Source organism: Eremothecium gossypii, chromosome IV (genome assembly GCF_000091025.4).
Source record: "Eremothecium gossypii ATCC 10895 chromosome IV, complete sequence".
In the NCBI taxonomy this organism is placed as follows: domain Eukaryota; kingdom Fungi; phylum Ascomycota; class Saccharomycetes; order Saccharomycetales; family Saccharomycetaceae; genus Eremothecium; species Eremothecium gossypii.
The window spans coordinates 1386837-1409327 of NC_005785.6; the positions used below are offsets into that span (position 1 = coordinate 1386837).

At 50.2% G+C, this 22491-nt stretch overlaps 10 protein-coding genes across 10 annotated transcripts; 6 read left to right on the top strand and 4 right to left on the bottom strand.

Moving 5' to 3' along the window:
* Positions 1-134: 134 nt before the first annotated feature.
* MEK1 (serine/threonine protein kinase MEK1) lies at positions 135-1614 on the bottom strand (the record flags this gene model as incomplete). The annotated part of the gene is made up of 2 exons (NM_209828.2): positions 135-968; positions 1021-1614. The coding sequence occupies 2 exons, from the start codon at positions 1612-1614 to the stop codon at positions 135-137; spliced, it is 1428 nt and encodes a 475-aa protein (NP_984475.2).
* Positions 1615-2030: 416 nt separating this feature from the next.
* TFB6 (TFIIH complex subunit TFB6) lies at positions 2031-2999 on the top strand (the record flags this gene model as incomplete). The annotated part of the gene is made up of 1 exon (NM_209829.1): positions 2031-2999. One exon carries the CDS (start codon positions 2031-2033, stop codon positions 2997-2999), a length of 969 nt encoding a protein of 322 aa, NP_984476.1.
* A 67-nt stretch (positions 3000-3066) lies between these two features.
* SOG2 (Sog2p) lies at positions 3067-5325 on the bottom strand (the record flags this gene model as incomplete). Its single annotated transcript, NM_209830.2, has 1 exon — positions 3067-5325. The coding sequence occupies one exon, from the start codon at positions 5323-5325 to the stop codon at positions 3067-3069; it is 2259 nt and encodes a 752-aa protein (NP_984477.2).
* Positions 5326-5762: 437 nt separating this feature from the next.
* On the top strand, positions 5763-6608 carry CYC3 (holocytochrome c synthase CYC3; the record flags this gene model as incomplete). Its single annotated transcript, NM_209831.1, has 1 exon — positions 5763-6608. One exon carries the CDS (start codon positions 5763-5765, stop codon positions 6606-6608), a length of 846 nt encoding a protein of 281 aa, NP_984478.1.
* Positions 6609-7077: 469 nt separating this feature from the next.
* MSC6 (Msc6p) lies at positions 7078-9090 on the bottom strand (the record flags this gene model as incomplete). Its single annotated transcript, NM_209832.2, has 1 exon — positions 7078-9090. One exon carries the CDS (start codon positions 9088-9090, stop codon positions 7078-7080), a length of 2013 nt encoding a protein of 670 aa, NP_984479.2.
* A 1872-nt stretch (positions 9091-10962) lies between these two features.
* CLN3 (cyclin CLN3) lies at positions 10963-12339 on the top strand (the record flags this gene model as incomplete). Its single annotated transcript, NM_209833.2, has 1 exon — positions 10963-12339. The coding sequence occupies one exon, from the start codon at positions 10963-10965 to the stop codon at positions 12337-12339; it is 1377 nt and encodes a 458-aa protein (NP_984480.2).
* Positions 12340-12981: 642 nt separating this feature from the next.
* Positions 12982-14604, top strand: AGOS_ADR385W (ADR385Wp; the record flags this gene model as incomplete). The annotated part of the gene is made up of 1 exon (NM_209834.1): positions 12982-14604. The coding sequence occupies one exon, from the start codon at positions 12982-12984 to the stop codon at positions 14602-14604; it is 1623 nt and encodes a 540-aa protein (NP_984481.1).
* Positions 14605-15682: 1078 nt separating this feature from the next.
* On the top strand, positions 15683-17089 carry GDS1 (Gds1p; the record flags this gene model as incomplete). Its single annotated transcript, NM_209835.1, has 1 exon — positions 15683-17089. The coding sequence occupies one exon, from the start codon at positions 15683-15685 to the stop codon at positions 17087-17089; it is 1407 nt and encodes a 468-aa protein (NP_984482.1).
* A 479-nt stretch (positions 17090-17568) lies between these two features.
* On the top strand, positions 17569-19524 carry CIR2 (electron-transferring-flavoprotein dehydrogenase; the record flags this gene model as incomplete). The annotated part of the gene is made up of 1 exon (NM_209836.2): positions 17569-19524. The coding sequence occupies one exon, from the start codon at positions 17569-17571 to the stop codon at positions 19522-19524; it is 1956 nt and encodes a 651-aa protein (NP_984483.2).
* Positions 19525-19878: 354 nt separating this feature from the next.
* On the bottom strand, positions 19879-22164 carry CDC24 (Rho family guanine nucleotide exchange factor CDC24; the record flags this gene model as incomplete). The annotated part of the gene is made up of 1 exon (NM_209837.1): positions 19879-22164. One exon carries the CDS (start codon positions 22162-22164, stop codon positions 19879-19881), a length of 2286 nt encoding a protein of 761 aa, NP_984484.1.
* Between the last annotated feature and the right edge of the window lie 327 nt (positions 22165-22491).

Here is a 22491-nt window from a genome sequence, read left to right on the forward strand (position 1 = left end):
TGGGAACTCAGTCATTATGAACGAACTGTCTGGTTATATCGTCTCTGCGCCTGCCACCATGTAGGAGTAGGACGAGCGATGGTACCCGTGGCAAAACCAAGTAGGGCATCGAAGGTCCATGTATAGCGACGAGATCATTTCCGCATTTTTTTCTTTTGGATCTTTGGCGGTGATAGGACTACTGCTTTCGGCATTTTTCTTTTCCAATCAATCTCTGCGATATTCTTAGTTAAAGATGTACCCCCAGCGACGATTTTTTTGTTGTATATCCTCTCCAGGTGGCTGCGGTGCTTTGCTATCCATGGGTGCTTGAAGCAGTCTTGGACGCTCATTCTCTTTTCGGCGTTGACCTCCAGCAGTTGTCGCACGAAAGACTTTGCAGTGTCGCTGACGCCTACCCACTGCTTTGTTCCGAAGTTTAGCTTGCCAATTTTGACATTACGGATTATGGAAGCTTCCGTTCCGTCCCCATAGAATGGAGAGATCCCAGTTAGCATTATGTGTGTCATGACGCCTAATGACCACAGATCGCATTTGAAATCGTAACCTTGCTGCTCCATACTCGCGGTTCGGGAAAAGTTCCTGTAGGAGTTCCGGTCGACTCTAAAACCGACCTCAGGTGCGCAGTATTCCGGAGTACCGACAATTGTATGCATGCGAACTCGTGTGCTCGGTAGATCCTTCGCAATTCCAAAATCAGCTAGGACGATCCTACTACAGGGCTCAGGAGTGCAGAGCAAAATGTTGTCCAGTTTGAGATCCCTGTGAACAATACCCTTGGAGTGCAAGAATTTAAGCGCTTGGAGAATCTGGTACACAATCACTAGTGCTTCGGTCTCGGAGATCGGCGCGAGGCAATCCTTTTTTGCAAGGTACGAAAAAAGATCACCTCCAGCCACGAGATCTTCAAATATGTAGATGTTATCGTTCTCATCGACAAACGTGTCATGGACCTTAATGACATTGGGCTGGCCTCGAGTTAGTACATGCTCTTCTCCCGTAGTTTACAATGCCACTTACATGGTTCAACCGCACTAGAATACTCGCCTCTTTCGCAAGTGCCTCCCTCTTCATCCTGATGACCTTCACCGCATAGTTTAGCGGCCGGTGCTTGGAATGCGCACTCTTGCGCTCCGCGACCAAAACTTGTCCGAAAGTGCCGCTGCCGACCACCTGCGGCGTGATTTCCCACTCCCCCACGCGGCGCTTGATCCCGAGCTGCTCAAACAACAGCGGCGAGTAACAGGTTGACACGGCGGAAAACCGAAACTCGCAGTCGTTGGGAATACTGATCACATCGCCGTCCTGTAGCATATAGCTCTCTCCCTTCAGGAGACTTTGCCCGTTCACATATGTTCCGTTCAGAGAGCAGTCTCTGATGTAACACATCGGCACGCTCTCCCCGTCAAACTGGATGCCCCACACCGTGCAGTGCACACTAGATACAGATGGGTGCGCGAGAACGACGTCGCATTCTTCCAAGTTCCGCCCTATCCGCAACAAGTGTCCTGGCTCAACCTGGATATTACCCTGGGCGGCTAATCCACTGTCTGACGTCGCGGTCTTGTCAGGGTCAATGATCGCTTCCAGAAGGCCTAAAATATCACCCGGCATCAAACAAACAAGCTTACAGCGTCGAAGAACACTTGGACACTGCTTTCGTCAACACGCCACTGGCTGGTGCTGGTCGACAAGTCCGCAACGCGTGATAAAGCACGTCTAGCAGTCATCGCAAATCACGAATACATCCCAACACCACAAGCAAACGTTAGCACATTCGTTTGACGCCTAAAGAGCACCTGCAGGAGGCGACGGGGTACCTGAGCACCTTGCCGCGTATTTGCCACCCCGCTCTTGGCGTTGTAGTGACCGGCTATGTGTGCGGTCTTACCTGTAAGGTACCGCTGGGGTTATAATCGCAGGAAGAGCACACCCTTCTGCGGGAAAAAGGCTGTGTCAGGGAGCTAAAGCATCTATGGCATTGAAGCATATAGTTAATCGTGAACTGAACACTTACGCGTGCCTTTGATATGGCGTATAGGGTAGTGAATGGGGCAGGCTCGACGCCCAGGACTCCGGAGCATGTGGGCCCGGACCAGAACGTGCAGATAAAAGAGGTCAAGCGGATTCCGGAGCAGGAGATGCTGGACTTGGAGCTGAATCCAGACCTGGAGGGCGACGAGGGCGACGAGGGCGACGAGGGCGACGAGGGCGACGAGGGTGACGAGATGGAGAGCAAAGGACACACCTCTGGGACACAGTCGAGTAAACGGACACTGGACGACAGCATTGACGAGGTGTTTGATCACAGCGCGGACTTCCAACCGAGGATCAACGTGCACTCGCCTTTTGCGTCTTCAGACCAGCTCTCGAATCCCGGGCAGGGCCTAACGCAGTCGCGGCGGCGACTGTCTTCTTCGCAGCAATCGAAGTTTGTGAGCTACTGCGATGAGCAGCTCATGTATGTGCAGCGAAAAATGGTGCAGAACCGAGGACTGAATGCCAACCAAGGCTATGTAACACTGATTGATCTTATACTGGACATCAAAAAGCTGGTAGACTTTATTTGGTTTTCAATTGACGGCTGCTCGAACACAGAGGTCCTCTTGGACCAAAGTATCGGGCGGCGCGTTGCCGAAGAATACGAGGGCACGCAAAACACCAACTTTGGACAGTCGTACTACCTTATTCGAATTTCGGACGATTTCCTGGACTACATTGACAAGTTCTCTCTCGAAGAGCTCGACGAAGAGGCGCGCCGCTCTACGCTGTCCAGGCTTTTCAAGATGCTGCTAATCCTCGACAAGATGTTTGCTCGCCTGATTGATGGTGCTGTGCCGGGCCAATATAAGCTATCCGGGACAGACAAGGTGAGGCTATCGGGCATTGCCGAGCGGACGAGAGTAAAGGTGCCAAACATGTTGGAACGCGCGCATATTAGAGGCTACCACTACGAAGTCACCAAGATTTACGAGGAAACACTCGACAGATGCGGATGATAAAGTGAGTGATGCTAAGCACTTGGTAGAAGGGACCATTGGATTATGTAATGCTCATAGTTATTTACTATAGTTGGTCAAAAGGATTGTTTACATGGCTTGTCACCAAAGAGGGAGTGGACAGAGGGGTATTGATGCTGTGGTTGCCAGACAAGTTAATGTAGTGTTCAGTACCTTCTTGTGGCGTCTGCAATTGTGAACCGGGTCCGTGTGCAGAAGGCTGCTGGGCAGGCTGCGTGGATGCGGACACCGTTCTGTATGAGCTCATGTCCAGGATAACGGTCACATCTTTGGTAATCTTGGCCAGAGATGCTAAATTAGGCCGCACTTCGTTCAGCACAGGTAGATCCTTCATAATTAGTTTGGTGTTGGCTAAAATTGCAATAATAGATTTCAAAAAAGCATTGATATCCTCCCATGTATTGAGCTTCTCTGCGTTGGTATTGTACTGCTCCGACTCCGTAGAAGTGATCAGAGACAGGCGCGATTTCAAAACCTTGGACAGTTCCATGGACTGGAAGCAAGTTTCCGTGAGATCTTTAATCTTAGCAGCAATAGCGGGAGTTATACCTGGATGATCATCTGTTGTACTTGCAATAGCAGTCTTCTGAATGGCTTGCGTCAATTGTGCATAAACCACGTTTACCATCCCAATAACTGTTCTAAGGGTATGGTATAGCTGTGTATCGATATTCATTTCCCCCGATGGACCCGCATGTTGGTTACTTTGTTCCGCAGATAGTTGTGAGTCCTGTGGACGTTTTATATTAGGCGAATGTATCTGCGAGTCTGATCTCATGGTCCTTGGCGAAGCATCTGCTCTCGGATCCAAGATGGTTGATCCAGTCAACGATGAAGGAATATTAGTTGGGGGAGGGGGAGTCGATAAGTTGGATAGTGGTGTAGTATTTTTGGAACTGGGCGGTGAATTGAGTGGCAACTGGTTAATCAAAGGTGGCTGCAGTGGCTGCAGTGCAGAAGAGGAAGGCGTCCCACGCTGGAGTGTATTCGAGCGCTGCCTGGGTGGCAGGTGTTTGAAAGAATGGTGTGTTTGGACACTGAAAGAGCGCTGCCGTGGAGTAACAACCGGCCTCTTCCTCTTAATATTCTCTGGGACCACCAGGTTCCACACATTGCACATTTCGGTATAGGAACATAACAGTGTCATGTAAAACATTCGTGTGAAGCAGACGTCGTTTGCTCGGAAGAATGCATCAAAGTTTTTCCGAAGTAATGAAATGATTTGCTTGAATACTGATATTATTCCAACGCAAAGGTTCACAAGGAGCTGATCGTGGACATTGGTATCCGGGGTATCTTCGGCCTGTTCTAGCACCTCCACCAAATTATCGATATGCGAGCGGACTGTGTATAGCAAGGAAACCATATTTACAGCAACCGATTTGTCTGCGCAGAGGGAGGTGATTTTACGGATATTTTGTTGGCACTCGGTGAACGAGAAAAGCAGCTTCCGGCATCCTACCACAAGATCCTCATGAGACACCCGTGTTTCGGAGGACGCACTGGCATGGGTGGAACTACTGGTTTCCTCGGGAAGGACCGACAGTCGTTTAAAGTAGTCGTTGTACTTGGAGTGCGAGATCAAATCCGAGTCCTGCGCCGGCGCCGAGTGCATCGCAGATCCTGACTCTTCAGCACCGATGAAGCCCATCCGCTTCGCCGCACGCGCAGTCTTTGCACCTGCAGCAGGCATACCCTGTGGAAAGTCCTGCATGTACTTACGCAGCGCCATCAGCCAGTACTCCTCAGGAGGCAGCGACTTAGTTGGCACATGAGACGTCACGTGATCAAGCTCCTCCTTCGGAATCTTATTGCCGTCTATCTCCAAAATCGTCAGAGCCTTCAGCTGCGTTATTGTTGCGTAGAGGTCCCGCAGCGATCGCACGCGGTTGTTCTTCAGCGATAGCACCTTCACGTTGCTGCACCACAGCGGCGAATACTCCTGCGGCAGCGCCGAAATCTCGTTCGAGGACAAGTCCACAATCTCCAGGTGCGGGCACTGCAGCAGGATCGCGGGGATCTCCGCAAGCCTGTTCCCGTGTAGGTCGAGGTAACGCAGCTTCGTCAGGTTGCGGAAGCTCGTCGGTAGCGTTGTCAGTTGGTTCCGCTGCAGCGACAGCCGTTCCACCGTGTGCAGCAGCTCCACCGCCTCTTCTGGAAGGCTGGAAATGTTCAGTTCTATGAGCTTAATCGTCGGAGACTCCTTCTGCGACAGCTCCTTCGTAATCAGATACGTCAGCTTCTGCGTCATGGGAGCCATCGTCGCCATCGCACCTCCTGTGTGCGGATCCCCTTGCACTTCCATAGGATAGAGCACCTTCCTGCCGTGTATGCACCACTCCAAACGTCCGCAGCGAAACCTATGCTGCCTTTGCTATCAGTAACCCAGGTGATCTTTTGTTCTGAGAACACGCCAACGGCCACCTATAGCCGACCGCGACGGCCGGGTAACGGACAGTACAAGAGAAGACATCTCGCACAACAGCCAAACGGGCTACAACCCACGGGTAGTCCAGCAGCGGCTACTGGGAGCTTGTAGGGGCCTTGATAGTGGCCCCAGCTTTCAATCGTGCAGGTCAGCGCAAATACACAACACCCATACACCTCCGCGGAGTGGTGATGTTTGCGCAGATTTCGGCTCTTCGCAACGGGTTGATGGCTCAGACGACCGGCAGCTGAGTAGCAGAGGCACTTGGTGGAGTGGCGCGGCGAGTAGACGGGTATCTGAGATCACTGGAAGGTATGGGCTGGTTTTGGGCAGACAATCAGGCACGGCCGAGCGCGCAAAGAGTGCAGACGAGCGGCCAAGGCTGCCCGGTGAAGCATCGCGACGAGAGCACGCCGGGTATAGTGGCAGCGGGTGGAGCAGCGCAGGAGAAGGCTGCCTGTCCGGTCATGCACGACAGCGGGGCGTTGAATCCGCTGAACAACATGCCAAACCTGTCGGCGCATCGGCAGGCGTTCCAGAAGCTGGAGCTGCCTACGGAGCGGACGGTGAGTAGCATCCCGAAGGGCAACACGGACGCGGCAGGCGAGGGGGAGTTCTGGGAGTACCCATCACCACAGCAGATGTACAACGCGATGGTGCGGAAGGGCAAGATTGACCCGTACACTGGCGAGGAGATTCCGGAGGACGCGGTGGAGTCGATGGTGTACGTGCACAACTACCTGAACGAGGGCTGCTGGGAGGAGATCTTGGATTGGGAGCGGCGGTACTCAGAGGCGGCCGCGGCACACCCAAAGCTGTTGCAGTTCATGGGGAAGCCATCGCAGCTCACGCCGCGCGCCCGCTGGTACCACTTGCTCGGGACCCTGTTCCCAAGCAAGTTTTCGGCGGAATTGCCCTTCGACAGGCACGATTGGACTATCCTACGGCCGGACCCCGCGGCGTCCGATCCTGAGCATCCCGGCTACCGCAAGGTGCGCTATGTAATTGACTTCTACGCCGGGCCAGATGATGAGAACGGCCTTCCTACTTTCAACCTGGATGTCCGGCCGGGATTGGACAACGTGACAAATGCGCGTGACAGATTTTACCGCTGGGTGTCCCCAATTTGGGACGAATTCTTTCCTAACTGGAAGAAATAGGGCGCATGGAAGGAATAATAACTGCTAGATTATCGACAAATTCACGGATTGGGCTCTGCTGCTGCTTGCCTTCGCATTGACCATATAAACTGATCGTGGTCCTATTCTAAATTTGTAAATAGCTTGCCTAACCGTCGAGTAATACTAAGCAATATTTTACGCTGATTCCTCGTATCTGCACTGCGGCTTCCTGTGCCCGTTATACTGCTATTCCAGGACTAGGGGCTGACAGCCACAAAGTTTGCGTGCAGATCATTATTAGATATGAAGTATATACAAGTAGTAGTTTATACAGGTAATAACTATGACAAAGTCTGGCTGAGGTCACTAGCTGCAGATAATCAAAATATTCTGGCGGATAAAGTCTTCATAGCAATCCACGTAATGATGATAGTTGCATTGTGACGCATAGGCGGCTTCGAGAATGGCTTGAAAAACCGCAGCACATAATACTCTGCAAGTTTTCCGCTTACAACAATTCCGGCGGAACGCTAATTTTTTGATCTTTAGTAATACTATGGTAAATTCTGGCGTTTAGAACGTACCCATGATCTTTTTTAGATCTTGCAAGCTCGGACATAACGACTGCATTAATGAAATTGTAATGCTCATCGGTAAGCTTAGCTTCCTTTAGACACAGCGAGGCAACGGCGGTCGCGGTCTTGTTGAGAAATTCGAAGGGTATTGTCTTGTAAACTCTCGACGCCAGTTGCCAATAAGTATCCAACTTGGAAAGGAAACTTGGCTCATTGTTACGCAAAATTAGGTTCGAGAACCCTGCAATCAGCGGTAGCAACGTGTGTACATTGATTTGCGATTTGGCGTTCGACGTGGTTATGTGGTCCTTAAAGATAGCTTCGGCTGTCTTCCAGTCCCCAATGTTAAACGATGCCTCGATGATTTTCCCCACGCGACGAGAACTGAACACGTCGAGTTTCAGAGAAGCCTTCGAAGATTCATAGAAACGTTTAATGGCCTCGCTATCGGAACAAATTTTCAAAAATTCTTCTGCGACAGCGTTCTTCATCGTGCGAGGTATCGGAGTATGGTCAAAGAAGTTGAACTTGGCAGGATCGGAAGCAGTGGCATAACCCATCAAGAGACGAGTCGCCAAAGTCAATGGGGTTGGCCTTAGAGAGCCCGGGCCCTTAAATGTCTTATCGTAGAAGGAATCGAACATAGACGCACTTCCACTCGTGTTCGCCATTTTTAACAACACTGCGTTCGCCAAGTTGACGTCCGTAACCGCCTCAGGAAGCTGCTTCAAAAGTTCAGGCAAGGAAACGTTGGTGCGATGAGCGCATCCTTCTAGATAGGTCTGCAGTAGTGTATGGTCCTTCTTCAATTCCTCTGGAATATCAAGCTCCCAGACACTCTGGACTTTGTCAAACCGCTTCAATATAATCAAAGCATTTAGCAAGGCTTTATATGAGGAAACGTCAATAACATCATCCTCTCTAAAGTAAGAATTCCAGACAGCCTCGATTCTTCGAGTGGCATTCACTCTATTAATGGCTGTTTCCCCCATACGGGCAACGACAGTAAGCAGGGCATTCTTCAACACTACTCCAGGCTTTCCACCAGCTTTCTTAACAGCATCATTATAGCACTTCATCGCTAGGGTGTGTTTCCCAATACGCGAAAAGTTAATCATGAACCCTGCTGCTAAGTCTTCGTCTACTAGGCCTTCAAGATCAGAATAGCGCTTGTAGTAGGAATGTAGTAGAGGATAATAGCACTCCGGCAAGATTACGTCCAGAAAGTAGCCCTTCTTATCCACAAGTAGCTGCTTATGGATTGCCGCCAAATTTTCGCGCACCTTCGTCAGGTTCGACTCTGAGAGTCCTATCTGCGACTGAAGCTGCTCGATTCTGAATAGAGGAATGTCTTTATACTGTCCTGCTTCCCTGTTCAGTAGCTGCAACAAAACGTCAACGTCCGCAGCACCCAAAAAGAAATACGCGATGGATGCATAGGCCATCACATATGTTTCCTCGGCGCCCTCCCTCTGCGGCATCTGGGCCACGAATTCAAGGTACTTTACCCACACGCCTAGAGCGGCCTCCGCATCGCCATTGGCAAGCAAATACTGCATAACCTGCTCGTAATGAGTCCGCCGGGCAAGTTTCAAGTCCACTAATGTAACTAAAATCTCGTATGGAGTCGGAGGCACTGTGTCTGTTTCTATTTCACCGCGCAGCTGCTTGTTTGACTGTTCGAGCAGCTTTCCCAGGTCATTGGTCACCGAATTGGAGCGCAATAGCGTCCGGTCAGACAATCCTCCTGATTCGACTACGCCCTGCACTGTCTCCCGCAGTGCCGCCATTACGCGCCCGAGATCTTTCTTGTCCTTCATGACATCCGCCAGTTTTGCCTCCAGCTGCAGCATCTCCGGTCTGGAAGCAGCCCTGCCTACCGCCGTTGACTGCAGCCGGCGCATCAGCTGCGACACGCGTATCTTGGACGCCCTGGAGAATAGCATCGGTCCCTGAGCTTGCTCGCCTTGTCTGTGTGTGCGTTAGAGGTTTCGCACCAGATTGCAAAATTTTACGGGCGACAGTGTCGGTCACGTGACAGAGTTCTCAAAGCTGCGCAAGCTCGCGGCCGTTGGCAGGCCGGCTCTACAGAAGACCAAGCAAGGTCTACGCCGGCGGTGCGAACCAAGTGCTACCTACATCTATGTGCCATTAGTACCGGTACTAACACGCAGTTCCCAACGCCCAAATGCCGCAAACGCGGCATTTGGGCCGTCTGACTCTGGGCCGTGCTCAGTGCTGCCCGATGCGCATCAATTCCTATCTAATTCCGCACTCCTCCGCGCTACTGCTGTCGGAGGCTTCGCAGTATATATACCGAGTACGTTACGCCGTCACCTCGTTTGGATATCCATGGCGACACAGATGCCCAGCTTCTGGTAGCGGCACTGGTTACATACCCTTTTCCGGAAGAGGAAAGCCCTGGGTCGCATCTCGCCTCCGGAATATGAACGTAGCGCTGGCCTGGTAACGCCCACCCCAAAAACGGATATGTAGCATGGGACTGGCGGCACACATGCCGAGGGCTGTCTGGTCGGTCGCGTCTGATCCGCGGCCGCTCGTGGGAACTACTACGCCTCCAGGGTTGTATGTCATTGTCTTCCTTTCGGTACCGGCCTAGAGTCGGGCTCTACCAAGATCACACCGCCGGCAGCTGACCCGGCCGGCTCAGGCGGTAGCCGCACATGCGGTGCCCTTTTGTTGGAGTCTCTGCCGCTGCAAGGGTAGACGTTACTACGTTTATAGCTTCTATGGGGTTGTTGCCTGCCTGCCGCATGGACGCTGCTATTCCCAGTCCCACTGCGCCTGTGCCTCCTAGCCTCCGCGGACCTGCCCACTAGGCAGCCCCAAACGGGGGGGGTATTTGGGGTCACGGGTGAAGTTTCTCTGCCGCTACCAAGGTTTCAGCTTACTTTTTCGCTTTTCCGTGTGGATGCTTGCTAATTAGGGCACAGTAATTGCTCTATATGACACTTTCAGCGAGGCACGGGGAACAGGCAGCTGCAGCCCAGCAGCCCCCCTTTCCTAGCCAAGGTTTCTACGTACATCCGGCCCGCAGGCAGCAGGAAATCGGCCGCGAGCAGGCATTGGGGCCGCTTTTCGCAGCTGGCCGCTATTGCGGGCCTGTCGCAATCCAGTACAGCGTTGTATTCGCCAGTTGCTATAACATCGTAACGTTTGACCAGTAGGCCTATAGCGACAATACGCAGGTTTTTACCCAAAAAACCTTATCTCCTGCCGTGGAATGTCATGTCCCTCTAACTATGCTTTTCTTTTCTTTTACATGGGCAATTCATTTATATAAGTGTTTAGCTTGTAGGGTGTTTCAGATCCTGGGGGCATGTTTGACACAATGGCCAGTGCTGCGCTCCAACCCAAGCTTCCACCGCTGCCCTGCTCCCATCCTCGTTCCATCCACTTCTCTGCCGCTGCCATCGCACCTGCACGCTCACCGCAGAATTCGGTCCTGGATCTGCATAACCGTTTCTCTTGAGCGCACTAGCACACGGATCTCCGCGCGACACCGGAGCACGGAGGTTACAGGGCATAGCATACGTGGTACGTTCGTGGCCTATTCCACACTGACTCGCCGCCGGGCTACCTGCACGCGGTCGAGACGTCTGCATACCAAGGATCAGCCGCTTGCATTAAAGGGGACGAACCGGGGCTCTTATCCTTAGCATCGTCTCTTGTCCACACCTCGTTGACCTGCAGACACAGCACAAACCCTGCATAATTAATAGTAATCATTGTCATCTCCAGCTGGGCTGTTAATATCTCATACCCGAACACCTTTGCATATTATACACATATTCGTCATGGACTCTACAAAACTCTCATGCGATAAGGTTTCGCTGCTACAACTGGCCTCAATCAGGAGGTCTGTGTGGGACAGTAAGGCATCCCATCCCCGGTTAATACACATGGAGATGGTTGCGCACCAATCTGCCTGCCAGGAGTACAGCATTGAAATCCTCAAGCATCTGATTGATCTCGAGAATCAGACCCGGTCGTCATGGACTAGCTTCCAGTCCCAGCCGGAACTTACCGTGGAGATGCGCACTTTGATTTTCGACTTTATCATGAGCTGCCACACTCGCTTGGGACTTTCCTCCTCGACACTCTTCTTATGCTACAACATCATTGATCGGTACTGCTCCAAGATCATTGTTAAATCACCCACATATCAGCTACTAGGGCTTACCGCTCTTTGGCTGGCGTCCAAGTTCGCAGACAAAAAGCCCCGAATACCGAGCCTGCAGAGCCTCTGCTGCCACCAGCACACGAAACAGCAGTTCAAGGAAATGGAGCTGCACATCCTCAAGAGCCTTAACTGGTCTGTGTGCTCTGCTCCGAGTCACGATTCGTTCGTGGATATCCTCCTGAAAACCAAGATAGCCAATCTCAGCTTCAAGCGCCTCAATCTAAACGATTTAAAGTATGGAGCAACGATTCTTTGCGAGCTATCCTGCTTTGACCCAGCACTGAACTACAATTACAACTCCAGCGCCATTGCCTTGGCAAGCGTTACAGTTATAACCTGCGCACTCCGACTCGCTGAGCTCTCCGAGTTCATAGATTGCAGGCGATGTACTACTGACAAAAATCTCATTGTCATCTGCAACCAGCTTCTCTGTCTACTAGCCTGCGAGGACAACTTCCCGTCCAGCTTTAACCTCAAGTACGCTTCCGAGGGCGGCACGCTCCACTCCAACCCCATTATGGCCCGTCTGTTCGCTTATTACCGCCGGTTAGCTGATGAGAAAAAACGTTCGTGGCGTGATGCAGGCACTCGCGTGGGCTCGCCATGTGCAGGCTCAGCACCGGCCAGTGCTGCCGGCGGCTCCCCCGATATCCGCATTGGCGGCGACACGCCCCCGGGCTCTGTTCCGCCTTCCGCTCTGGGCCCGCTTGCCCCGCATATGCCGACAATCAAGACTTTTGTGCCTCCCACACCAACTACTCCGAGCAACTCATCGCGCACTCAGCTGTCGCTTTGTGCCAAGCCCCATACGCTACCCGCGCCTGTGTCCGTCGCAGCGTCGGCGCGCGCAAAAGGCACTGCACATCAGCACACGCCTCCGGTCCAGAACCCCGCGCACTTGCTGCATACTGCGCAATCTAAGCGCGCCGCCTCGGCCATGGACCTTGAGTTCTTCGACATGGATCATGCCCTGGTCAAGAAACTACGCTAGCATACCGGCCCCACTATCCGCTGTCTATCTATCGCTCTACTGCTCTCTACGGGCCATATGGCACAGTCCGCCATAAATGCAGTCTCCTAGCCGCTAAATAAATGATTCAAGTAATGTGCACTGATTGATATTCTGCCATACATCTACGCCTTTTGCTGGTGTCCTTGACAGTAGTTCCATAGACAACGCTCGCCGTTCTTTACCTCCTGCGGCTACACAGAGCCGCCATTTTCCGTACCGCCGCTCAAGCCTGCAGGACCTGTTGACAGTCAGCGGATAGCGCGCATTCTCGACGCTAGTCGAACGCCCAGTTATTTCGGCGCAGTTTGCCCCCCTCCGCGGAAATAAAGTTAGCCGCCGACTCTAACGCCACAAAACAGTCCGTGCACGACAGTATCTCAACGGGCGTGATCTGCACCCCTTACATAGCTGTGCCGACCGTAGTCTAAGCGACGGTTCCCTTCGGGCAAAGCACCGCAAGGGGCCCCGGGCGGAGGGGAACGGTTCATAGGACGTTAACGGGTCGCGGAACCCCGCAACAATCACGTGATATTACATTGCCGATTCGAGCTCCCTATCCCACGGCTGGAAAAAAGCCGTCGCTGTGCGTCGTGGCACGCACCCGGCGGCGACGAGGGCGGCATGTCGAAACGAGCAGCGGAGACCAGCCGTGAGACCACGCGTAGCAAACGAGCCGTAGATCTGGATCGGAAGCTGCGTGGGGGATATGAGGGATATGCCCCCGCAGACGCAGACGCAGCGATCGAGGTAATCGACGAGCCCACGGATGAGCAGTCTGTGCGGGCTTTCTACGCGAGATACGTGGCTGGGAGACGGCCATGCAAGATCCGGGCGCGCACTGCGGGCAGTTATGATTGGGCACGATTAAGTAGCGCTAGGGTGCTGGAAGTAGTAACCGGTGCGCAGGTGCTGCAGGTGGAGCGGAAGGTGGACGGTGGGTTCGGGAGCGGCGCACAGCGCCTCTCAATGCCGTTTGGGGAGTTCCTTGAGCGGCTGCGTTGCGGCGAAAGGGACCTGTACCTGACTACGCAATACAGTGATGATTTGCAGGCGGCGGAGAGCGAGAATGAGGAAGAAGATGAGGAAGAAGATGAGGAAGAAGATGAGGAAGAGACCGCGGGCACATGCGCAGCTGGGTTCGGTGACGTGGCAAAAGACGACTATGAGGGCGACAGTGCTACAGAAACGGAGCGCTCGGATACTTTTACGACCGCGCTAGACACTATCGGCGACGAGGACTCGGACGGCATTGCTGTTGGTGATGTGCACGATGACTACGATGAGCTGGAGGATGGTGCCGCTCCTATAGCGGAGTTGGAGACGGGGCCATTGTATGAGCTCGAGGCGCAGGAGCGCCTGCGCGAGTTGTACCAGGCGCCACTGACGGAGTTGGCAAGCAACTTGCCTATGTTACCGGCCTTTCTTCCCAGCCTAATACCGCAGCAAATAAATATATGGATGGGTGGTGCGGCGGTAAACGACCGTGCCTACTTGTCGGCGGACATGTTCGATCCTAAAGACGACATGCTCGGCCTGGGAAGGCGGCTCCCCGGCGCTGGAACCTCTTCCGGGCTGCACCATGACCACGCGGACAACGTTTACATTCCTATTGAGGGTCATAAAAGGTTCACTTTGTTCTCTCCCGCAGATGCAGCCAAAATGTACACGATCGGCGATATTGAACAGCTACATCAGAGTGGCGTAATTGACTACAAGCGTAACGATAAGGCCCCCGGCTGGCGTTCGCTACGGGATGACGGCGCCATTGTTGCGGAAGTAGCTGCGCATATATTGGAGTTAGACTCCGAGAGCTTATCAGACAAAGAGAAGCAGACGCTCCGTAGAACAATCGAAGAAGACAGCGAGATGGACAATGCCCAGGGCAGCGAGCCGCCACACTTCTCTCGTGTGCCTCCTGCGGCGGTGCATCTTAGTGAAATAGAAGACGAACAGCTTCGAGGCCTTATTCAGAAGGAAGTCCGCGTGCGTTGGCCGTTATTTGAACGGGCTCATCGGATTGTGGTCGATGTAGAACCAGGTGAGTTGCTGTGGTTACCTACTGGTTGGTTCCATGAAGTCACCTCGCTTGGCGACAAAGAAACCAATATCCATACTGCAGTGAACTATTGGCTAATACCGCCGACGGGGTCCGATATGGATGAACCGTATACCAACAAGGATAGGTATTGGCCACTAGACTTCGAGCGTACCAAAGCTGCTCTGGCCGTAGCCAAGAGCAAGTAGGTATGCTTCCTCATCAACTCCTTTGTGTGTGCAGGTTATGACTGCGTTTTTCCCAATTAGGCCAACTTCTTTTTGCTTTTTCGACGATCGCTAAATATAACGGTGTAATGCACGGGCTTTCTCGAGACTACTCCGATGAGATGAGGGAAGTGCTAGTTTCTGACCCATTGAGTCGAACATGCAGTCTTGCTGTATCTAATATCATCAGCGAATGCATTCTATCCTCTCAATCTGCTCTTGGTGGATTTCTTTGGTGCTCTGTCCCGCTGAGCTAAACAAAATGTATTCCAAGGTAGAGTGTAGATGGGCGTACTCCCCGAAGGAGTGCGGTAGGATGTACCCGGACCTGCACGGCAGAGTTCTAATGTAATCATCTCTTTTACGCTGCCGTTGAGTGCGGAAGTATATCAGTCTGAGCAACTTTCTCTCAAAATGTATGGGTTTATTTCACTCTCACAGAAAGTTCCGTACAACAACTTTAGCTATCTCATCTAGTATCACGATACACACGGCCATCGCAGGTTTGCCATTCTTTTCATCACTTTTCTAGTATATGCATGACTCTTCTTTTAGGATTAAGAGAAGAACACTCTTCTGGTTAACAATTCAGACAAGGGAGACTAGTGTCTCATATTTACCAGTTACTGGTTATTTGCTTCTCGAGCGGACCATTTTGCGGGAGAAAACCGCGTGAGCCGGCATAAAGACGCAGAAAACGACTCACGGGGATTTGTTTTGCGTATTACCCTGTAATTCAGAATTGAACAGTATTGACACCGCTCATTGTCTTGTGTGGGCGGTCTTCGCTTTGTTTGATAAGGGTTGAACTTTTGGCCTGGTAGAGATACGGCACTCGACTGTTGGCTGACGCATTGAGGGACATAGGCCACATATAAGTAGGCCTTTTAGCTATACACGGCCATCGATATCGATTAGTAGCCGCAGATACTCCACTCATCAGCTACTAAATTCACGTCTGTCAGATTCGTCAGTAAGATACATCACCGAGTTCCATTTTGACTCCTGTAACTTTTGCCTGCGATCTGGATATCAACTAGTTCTCCCCTAAAACTGAACAATGGCGCTTGCTGATTCCAGACCTGTTACCATCACAACTGTTGAGAGCGAGGTTATTCGTAACTCAAAATCTCCTATTTTCCACGCTAATTACCTTAATGAAGGCCGGGACGAAGAGCTCGTGCATGGTAGTGACTCGAGTAACAGTCCCAGCTCGTCAATTGATGACGATTCTGACTCACAGTCACCCAAGTCTTTAACGGAATTGGCCTCCAAGCCCAAGAGCTTAAGTTCAACGTCGCTGACGTCATCATCATCGTCCGTTGCCATATCAAAAATAGTGCCCGTTACGGGGGAGCGACCCAAACCAAAAAATAATGAACCTCCGTTGGATGACGAAGTTCTGCATGCGGTTTTTGTTATACTATGGGAGAAGGATCCTCAGCAGCACGGCATGACTGTAAAGCAATTATGCGATCTATTGGTAGAACGTCATCCGGAAATGGCTAATCTATCTACCAAGCTATCCAATCTCGTCTCTGCGAAACTGAATGCATATGTTAAAAAAGTTGAAAAGGGTGAGAAAGCCCTCACTTACGCTCTATCTCGCGAATGGTCAGATGCATCGCCAAGAAGAATGGTGTATGTATATCGTGGTATACTGGCGCCAGAATATCAACAGATGGCCCAAGCTGCATCTGCGAAGCAGAAAGCAAAACAATATTCTGCCAGTCCGAAACAGAAAAAGGCACCGGGCTCTTCTAGTATAAATGCTAAATCAAATCAGCAAATGGAAAATAATCAGACTCATCCGCAAGGGCTTGAGTTAAACTCAACACTAGTTGATGCAAAAAACGCTGGCAATTTCACCCGTACGTTAGCAGTTAATAATAATACTTTCTCAAATGGGATTTACGGGAATTCCGAACTTAATATTCCTTACTCTACTTCTCCCGTGTCACTGGGGCTCACGAGTAATGTTTCCATGAGCAATAGTGCGGGTAGCGGACATGCGATCAATGAGGGTGGAAAACGGGCACCTGGCACATTAGACGAACCACTGTCCAAAAGACCAAAGAAAGACGGTCCAGTACACATGGTCTCGACTGGGAGGGTTGCCCAGAGTCGATCGTACAACCCACCCCCATCTGCACCCCAACAAAGCTATGTCACTGCGGCAGCCGCGGCTCCAAGGCTTTCTAAACTTCTCCCCACTAGGGGGACAGCTACCCCCACTAGCGCCTCTTCATCAGCGCAGTCCCCTTCAAGCTTTAATGCCGCAACGCTAATTGCAGATATACACAAGGCAGTCATCGCACAGAGTCCCATCATAATGAAAATGGACCCGCAGGATAGGGGAAACGATCTCAATACATGGCTCAAAACTATCCGGGGCGGGTTCCTTACTGAGGAGATTGATTCGCCGGAATCGGTGACTGTTGACGAATTAGATGAAATGTTCGATTGAATCAATGCAAAAATAATGACTGAAATGTTTCACGTGTTACAGCCAGGTCATCCTTCTGTCAGGATGCTGGGTGCTTTTATCGTTGCCACTGCTTTTATTTAATGGCTGATATGTATTAAAGAATTCTAGGGTCGGGTTGGTCTTATTAATAATTTCACTGTCAGAGTCCGCGTCAGTGTTAATTTTGGATATTTAATAATGTAGACATCATTTATTTCCATAGTTGAAAACAATGTTTGCTACTGGGATAGATGGCAGATATATGTAATAAGGCTTTTATGGATTTAGACTTGGGTTCCTTTCTTCTGTACCCGTCTTCTAATTTACCCTCCTCGGCCAATCAGAGTAGAGAATTCGTGGATTTGAAAGCCACATCTTCGAGATGAGCCTACTATTCTACTCGACCAACAGTTAAAAGCTAAAAGAAGAACCCGTGTCTCTCCATCAGCCTCCGTCTAACCATCATAAGGTGTCTAAGAATGATTACCAGGCAAACAACGAGAAGGGCTCTGCGGTCTCTTCCAGGGCTTTCCCGCGTGCGACTACAAATCATCACAGGTATCCAAAGAGGTGATGAAGTCATTAATAAATCACACCATACAAACGGGACAGCTACTCTGCAAGGAAGTCGTTGGTTTGCCAGCAGTGCGACACTTCGGAAGACTGCTGAGCTTCCCTTCAGTGAGCTTTCAGAAGAAGAGCAGCTTCTAGTCGGCTCAGAGCGCGAAGTTGATAAGGTTGATGTGTGCATTGTTGGCGGTGGGCCCGCAGGACTCGCAACTGCAATCAAACTCAAACAACTTGATAACAAAGATGGTAGCGGGGAGCTAAGGGTTGTTGTACTTGATAAGGGCTCAGAGTGTGGATCACATATAGTTTCTGGGGTAATCTTAGAACCTCGAGCATGGAGGGAACTTTTTCCCGACGATTGTGACGAAGGTATTCCAATCCCATCTGAGTTAGTAACCAAAGTCGAGCGCGAAGAGTTCCGTTTCTTGATGGGTAACCTTGCTCTCCCAATTCCTGAGCCGCCTGTGATGGTGAACAAGGGAAACAACTACATCGCCTCATTATCTCAAGTGACTAGATGGCTAGCTGAAAAGGCAGAGGAGGTTGGCGTAGAGGTTTACCCCGGAATTGCGGTTTCAGACGTTGTATATTCTTCCGATGGCAGCTCTGTTGTTGGCGTCGCAACTAAGGACATGGGGCTTTCGAAATCGGGTAGGCCGAAGGGGAATTTTGAAAGAGGAATGGAATTCCATGCCAGACAAACTGTTTTTGCAGAGGGCTGCCATGGATCTCTTACGAAGCAATTGGTGAAGAAGTTTGCTCTAAGAGAGAACAGGGATAATCAGACCTATGGATTGGGCATAAAAGAAGTATGGGAAGTGATGCCTGAAAAATTCAATAAGGGATTTGTTTCACATACTATGGGTTACCCACTAAGTAACGATCTCTATGGGGGCGGCTTCCAGTATCACTTTGGCGAGGGACTTGTGACTGTTGGCCTGGTCGTAGGCTTAGACTACAAAAACCCTTGGGTTTCACCTTATCAAGAGTTCCAGAGAATGAAGCACCATCCATATTATGCCAATGTTTTGGAGGGTGGTAAATGCGTGGCATATGGCGCCCGTGCGTTAAATGAGGGTGGTCTGCAGTCTGTTCCGAAACTACATTTCCCAGGCGGTTGCCTCGTTGGTGCCACAGCAGGGTTCATGAATGTTCCAAAGATTAAGGGTACGCATACTGCAATGAAGACAGGCATGCTGGCTGCTGAGGAGATATTTAAAGCACTGGCACCTCTTCCTTCGTTATCTGAATTGGAGGAGATGGATGGCGCATCGCTGGTAGAGACTCCGATCAACTTGGAATCATATGAAGCTGCTTTTAGAAAGTCGTGGGTATATGACGAACTGTGGCAGGTTCGCAACATACGTCCTTCTTTTGGTTCCAAACTTGGTGGTTATGGCGGAATGGCTTACTCTGCTGTGGACTCTTACATCCTCAAAGGGCGGGGACCTTGGACTTTTCATCACCATAAATCCGATGCAGCTGTTACAGGACCAGCATCTGAGTACCGCAAGATTGAATATCCAAGCCCAGATGGCAAAATATCGTTTGACATTTTAACCTCAGTATCAAGAACAGGGACATACCACGATGAGGATGAGTTATGTCACTTGAGGGTTCCTGACCAGGATCCTAAACTACATACAGCCAAAGCTTACCCAAAATGGAAGGGGATTGAATCAAGATTTTGCCCCGCTGGCGTATATGAATACGTGGAAGATTCTTCCAGTCCGGAGGGCGTCAAATTTCAGATCAACTCGCAAAACTGCATACATTGCAAGACATGCGATATTAAGGTTCCGACGCAAGATATCGATTGGGTGGTGCCAGAAGGTAGCGACGGTCCCAAATACACATTGACATAGCCCATTATACGGGTACTTATTTATTTGTTCTGGTTGATAATTTATTTAGCACAAGAACCATATCCTTGAAAGTATAATCTGCCTTCTTTCAATTTATTGTCTATTTCATGTGTGGTACTGGATCGGAGACACCACGTAATGGATGACAAGAGTTCGGGTAGCTCTGTGTTGGCAATGGCTAGTGCATGTAACCTGCAACTTTCTCTTGTCACACAATTTACTGTAAACCCACCTAGCTACATCGAAAGCAGAAATTCGTTCACCATTATTATTTTGTACAAATACCACAGCACGTACTTAAGCAGCCGTACAGTCGCTCCTACATAGTCTGCACATTTGTTAATACCTCTCCAATCAAACAAATGCCCAAACGTTTAGTATCCGTTCTTTGCTCTCCTTTAACATATCTTTAACAACTGACCAATCGTCTTCACTCTCCAACATCACGAAGTCGCCATCCTCATCTTGATACTTTATTTTACAAATGGACCCTGCGTGGGCTAACTTCTTCTTGAGCATAACTAGAACGTCATCAATTTCGGCTTCCATAGATACCAGCAAAGTGTAGAAATCGTTGTTGAATGATACCCGTACCATCAACATGGATTCTGGGATAGAATTCTTGTAGTTTTCAGATATGGATCTGTACTCGTGCTCAAAGGTCTGGTGATGATTGAGCTGTTTAGGCATCACTTCTGATATTTGTCTTACAGCACTGCTGTTGATGGAAGCAGCACTATAATGCGGGTGTCCATACGGAGAGGAGAATGAAGAGCGATCAGTACTACCCGTAGCCGTAGATTTATAAGATTCGCTCCTAATCTGGCGTAGCAGATTCTGGAGACAAGACGACCAATTATCTCTGGTCTCTTCATTCTTAAATTTTAGAATGAAATTGCCCTGCTCTTTGGCTGATTCCCAAGTGATATTCAACGAGTGATTTTCGATCGGAATAATCTGGATCAGATTTACTATCATAATACGGCCCCGCAGATCTAACTTGGAATCTCCAGTCAGACTGACAGCGCTAGAGGACGGGGAGTTTGCTCCAGATAGGTGCAAGGACGAGGAAGAGATAGAATTAGTTTTAATTTTCAAACTCCGAGAGTTTGACTTCTTTTGTTGCACCTCACTAAAGAGTATGATTATTTTTTCAAACAAATAAACTTCAAATTCTTTTTCAGGTTCGTTTGAATTGCTTGTTGAAATGTTCACCTTATCAAAATATAAAAGTTCGCCAAATTTAGCAATACGATAGCCCTTCCAGTTTACCACTCGACCATACAACTTCTTAACCACCTCATGATTCTCCGTGCGCCTTTGGTTTTCATTTATACTTCTGGCAATAGATTTAGAAATCTCCAGAGCAGTTTGTAACTCCTTAGTGTCCACATCGCTTTTTGTTTTCACAGAGAGTTTTAAAAGATCCTTGAGCAGCAGTGGGTATCGGCACAGCCTTTGAACCGGCTTTAGGAGAAAGGATTGCAGTTCCATTTTGTTGCCTATAACAAACTCTTGGGACTGCATCTTGTCAAAACTGGACGAGATGAAATTAATTGCGGCATTTTGCCCAATAGACCACGGCTCATAAAGCTTGAAGAAGTGCTTCGAATGCATAAAAAGAGCACCAATCCGTTGTGCTTGCGCAGGAACCTGCCCGTTAATTTCTAGAGCAACCAGAAATCTCCTTTGAAAGTCTATGATCTCATTCAAGTTCGGGAAAAGCATGTATAGCTCTTCAGAGGAGATAATCTGATTCTCCAATAGTTGTTGTCTGTATTTGCTTAGGACTTCCAGATCGTGAACGTACTTCCGCTCTGTTTCCACGAACTCCTTAACAATTTTGTTATGATCGGATAAATAGCCATTGACCTGTGGCTCCTCCATTGTGGGGGAGGGCAGCTTGAAGAAAATCTGAGGGACAGAATTGAGCAGAGCAATTACAACGTCTAGCACCTTGGTGAAGTGATCAGTTGAGTTGGAAAACACATCAGAGATGGTGAACAGCTCCTCGTCGTTGAACGCAAAATGCAGCTTCAGCCCCATAATAAAATCGTAGATCGACTTTTTGCATATCTTCGTGTCGTCAGACGAAACAACGGGAAGTTTGCAGTGCGGCTTGACTGCATTAAAGATAATGCACAGGGGCGAGCCCTGCTGGAACAGCTTCGACAGCTCCGTCACGGGATCGCACTCCACGGACGATGGAAGAATCCCCATCGCAAACGTCAAGACGGTGTCCTCCATATTTACCGCGTTGCTGTCCTCAGACTCATCTAGTGTGCTGCTCGAAATCGACGTCGGCCGTATCTCAGACACAGGCGACGTCGCCGCCCCTGCAGATGCAGAGATCATGCTGTTGTGCGCCGGGTTGAGCGGGCTCAGCGGCACCTCAGCCGCCTCCATTGCATCCTTCTGCGCCAACAGCACTGCCTGTTGCTCACTCGCCAGCGCCGCATTCGCATGTGCCAGTGCCAGATACGGCTTCAGCTGCGGCAAGCACTCCAGCTTGCGCTTCACCCCCACACAGATGTGGTACAGCGAGTCTTCCTCAGACACCTTTTTGTTCATCAGCTGTTGTGTCGCCGTCGAAACCACGCTGCGCAGCGAAATGGTCGATTGCGACGCCTGGTTCGACATTATCCCGCTTGACTGTGTGGCTGTTCTTTGCTCTCGTTCGACGACTCTCGTTCCGCCGGTTTCGGACTCCTTTAGACTGTTTTCTGTTCCTCTGCCTGACACCGGAGAACCTGCGACCTACACTGCAACTTCCCAAGCAAATAAAACGCGCTTACTGTGACCTACCCTGTCCCCTTGATTGAGCGCCTGCCACTGTTATGATTAATAGAAACAGCATATTTGGTCTTTTTCGGAGGTTTCGTTCTAGTTTGGGATTATATCGCTATATACGAAACACTTGAACCACCATCAAATCTACATGAAGAGGCTAACAACACGTGATGTTGG